Source organism: Elephantulus edwardii, unplaced genomic scaffold (assembly GCF_000299155.1).
Source record: "Elephantulus edwardii isolate Elephantulus edwardi_28Jun2011 unplaced genomic scaffold, EleEdw1.0 scaffold00020, whole genome shotgun sequence".
Taxonomy (NCBI): domain Eukaryota; kingdom Metazoa; phylum Chordata; class Mammalia; order Macroscelidea; family Macroscelididae; genus Elephantulus; species Elephantulus edwardii.
Window position 1 is genome coordinate 19,688,599 of NW_006399770.1, and position 2,168 is coordinate 19,690,766.

Here is a 2,168-nt window from a genome sequence, read left to right on the forward strand (position 1 = left end):
CTATAGCCCAGATCAGGCGCACCTTAGTCTCCAGCCTGACATCATTGCTCTTCAGTACTCTTGAGAGGTCCCTCACAGCCGACTTTCCCAATGCAATTCATCTCCTGATTTCCTGGCTGCTGTTACCAAGAGTGTTGACTGTGGAGCCAAGTATGTATATTCTTGGCCTCGATTATATTGACTTCTTATTGTGTAGAATGGGAGAACAAAATGAATACCCTTTTTAAAGTAGTTGAAATATAAATTCAGCTTCCACTTACTACTTATCTAATTATATTATGTTGGGGGGAAAAGTCATCTTTCTTGAGAAAAGAGTCAGTGGCTGATCCTTTTACACTTTTATATTTGCAGATAAAAGATCACAACTAAATTTTCTCAAAGCAGCTTTATATTTTAAACCATACATTTTGTATAAATGCCTATCTTTAGTTCTACCCAAATTCATTTAAACTTTTGAAGAGATATTATAATTTAAATTCTTGAGCAAAATCAGTATTTTATTAACTTCAGGGAAGGAAAATTTTGAATATTTTTGTTCCTCAAAGGTCATAATTTTATTGGGGGGTGACAACACTCAAATCTTGTTCACTGTTATACTTCAATCTTCATTTTCTAATACTGTTCATTCACTAACAAATTCCTGATTCTTATGTAAGATTAGTTTTGCTCATGAGAAATCCATTCACAAACATCAGAAAGGGATTTTTAATGGATTTTCTTTTCATTGATATTTTGACTGCTTAGAATGCTAGTCTAAGTTGTTTTAATAATGGTCTATATTATTGCTTTTAAATGTGTTGAAGTCAAGTTAATACTTTAAATTTCATTTTACAGGTCTTTGTCTTCAACTTTGCAAACTGGTCTTCCTGCTGGAACATACTGTGATGTCATTTCTGGAGATAAAGTTGGTAACAGTTGCACAGGAATCACGGTCAATGTTTCTGGCGACGGCAATGCTCATTTTTCCATAAGTAACTCTGCTGAGGATCCATTTATTGCAATTCACGTTGAGTCCAAATTATAAAATTCAATTAAATGCATATACTAAAAATCCCGTGTATGTCTTCTAATATATAGATTTAATTTGTATAATTCTTAACTTCTCTAGTAAAAACTATAAATCATAAGCTTGAAAAATTCAGATAGACATAACATTTTAATAAGATGTGCCAACTGACACTGCTTTCAGAACACTTAGTTTCACTTATTTATCAAAGAACTTTCCAAGAATTCAGATAGCTTAATAAATATGTTTATTTTCTTTAATATCATTTGCCCAGCCCTGTATCCCTAATGCACCTCTGTCTATAATTCTTCTGAAGATTGTTTCTTATAATTAGGGACAGCAGGTTTGATGAATATCTCCATGCAAAATTTAGATAGATATTAACTGCCTCTGAAAACACTCTGAAGGGTCAGCTATTGGTCAGTTCTGATTCTACAGTACTCAACAGCAACAGAGTTAAAAACCAAAAAAAACCCAACACTTTAATTATACAATTGTTAAATACATTACATTCCCTGAAGTCTTCTAGTTGCTTTAAATGCTTTTAATTTTTTTTTTTCACATTGGCTTTGATTACTATTATTGTATGTTTTTTTGGTTCCTGTGCTACTGTAATTAGTTATTCAGTATGTATTTTTTTAAAATTTTATCTTATTAATTTTAATGAACATTTACAGAGATTTTTTATTTCCATTCATTCATTGTTGCACTATTTTCTCTACCCCATCACAGTTCATTCCTCTCCTTTTTTTCCCCTTGGAAGTCTGTTTTAATTGTCCCATTGACACAGTGCTTGTCAAAACCAGTTGTGTTTAATCTCCTTTGTCAGTGTGTTCTTTGCTATTCCCTATCACTCCTCCCTGAGAGAGATTTCACCCTGATTCATAAGGAAAAGGGACGGCATATTCTCTTAGCTACTTCCTGCTGAAAAGGGACACTGTAGGTTTCAGGGTGAAGATCTTCTCTCACTACTCTAAAGGGCCCCTATAGCAATAGGAAACACATAGACTATTATGGAGATTGATTTTGGAATTTAGATGCACTGTTATCAATTGTGCTTAGCCATACATGTCCATATCCTTGAAGTTGCATCATGAAACTGTTGCAGCCTAGATGACACAAATTTAACTAACAAGTTAAAAGTACATGAGTCAAAATTAAA

At 33.0% G+C, this 2,168-nt stretch overlaps 1 protein-coding gene across 1 annotated transcript in view; it reads left to right on the forward strand.

Moving 5' to 3' along the window:
* The window catches only part of AMY2A (amylase, alpha 2A (pancreatic)), an 11,053-nt gene extending 10,002 nt beyond the window's left edge, over positions 1-1,051 (forward strand). Inside the window, exon 10 of the mRNA XM_006882460.1 lies at positions 835-1,051. Coding sequence (XP_006882522.1) covers positions 835-1,024 — 190 coding nt within the window. The 3' untranslated portion in view covers positions 1,025-1,051. The remainder of the gene's footprint in view (positions 1-834) is intronic.
* Positions 1,052-2,168: the final 1,117 nt, after the last annotated feature.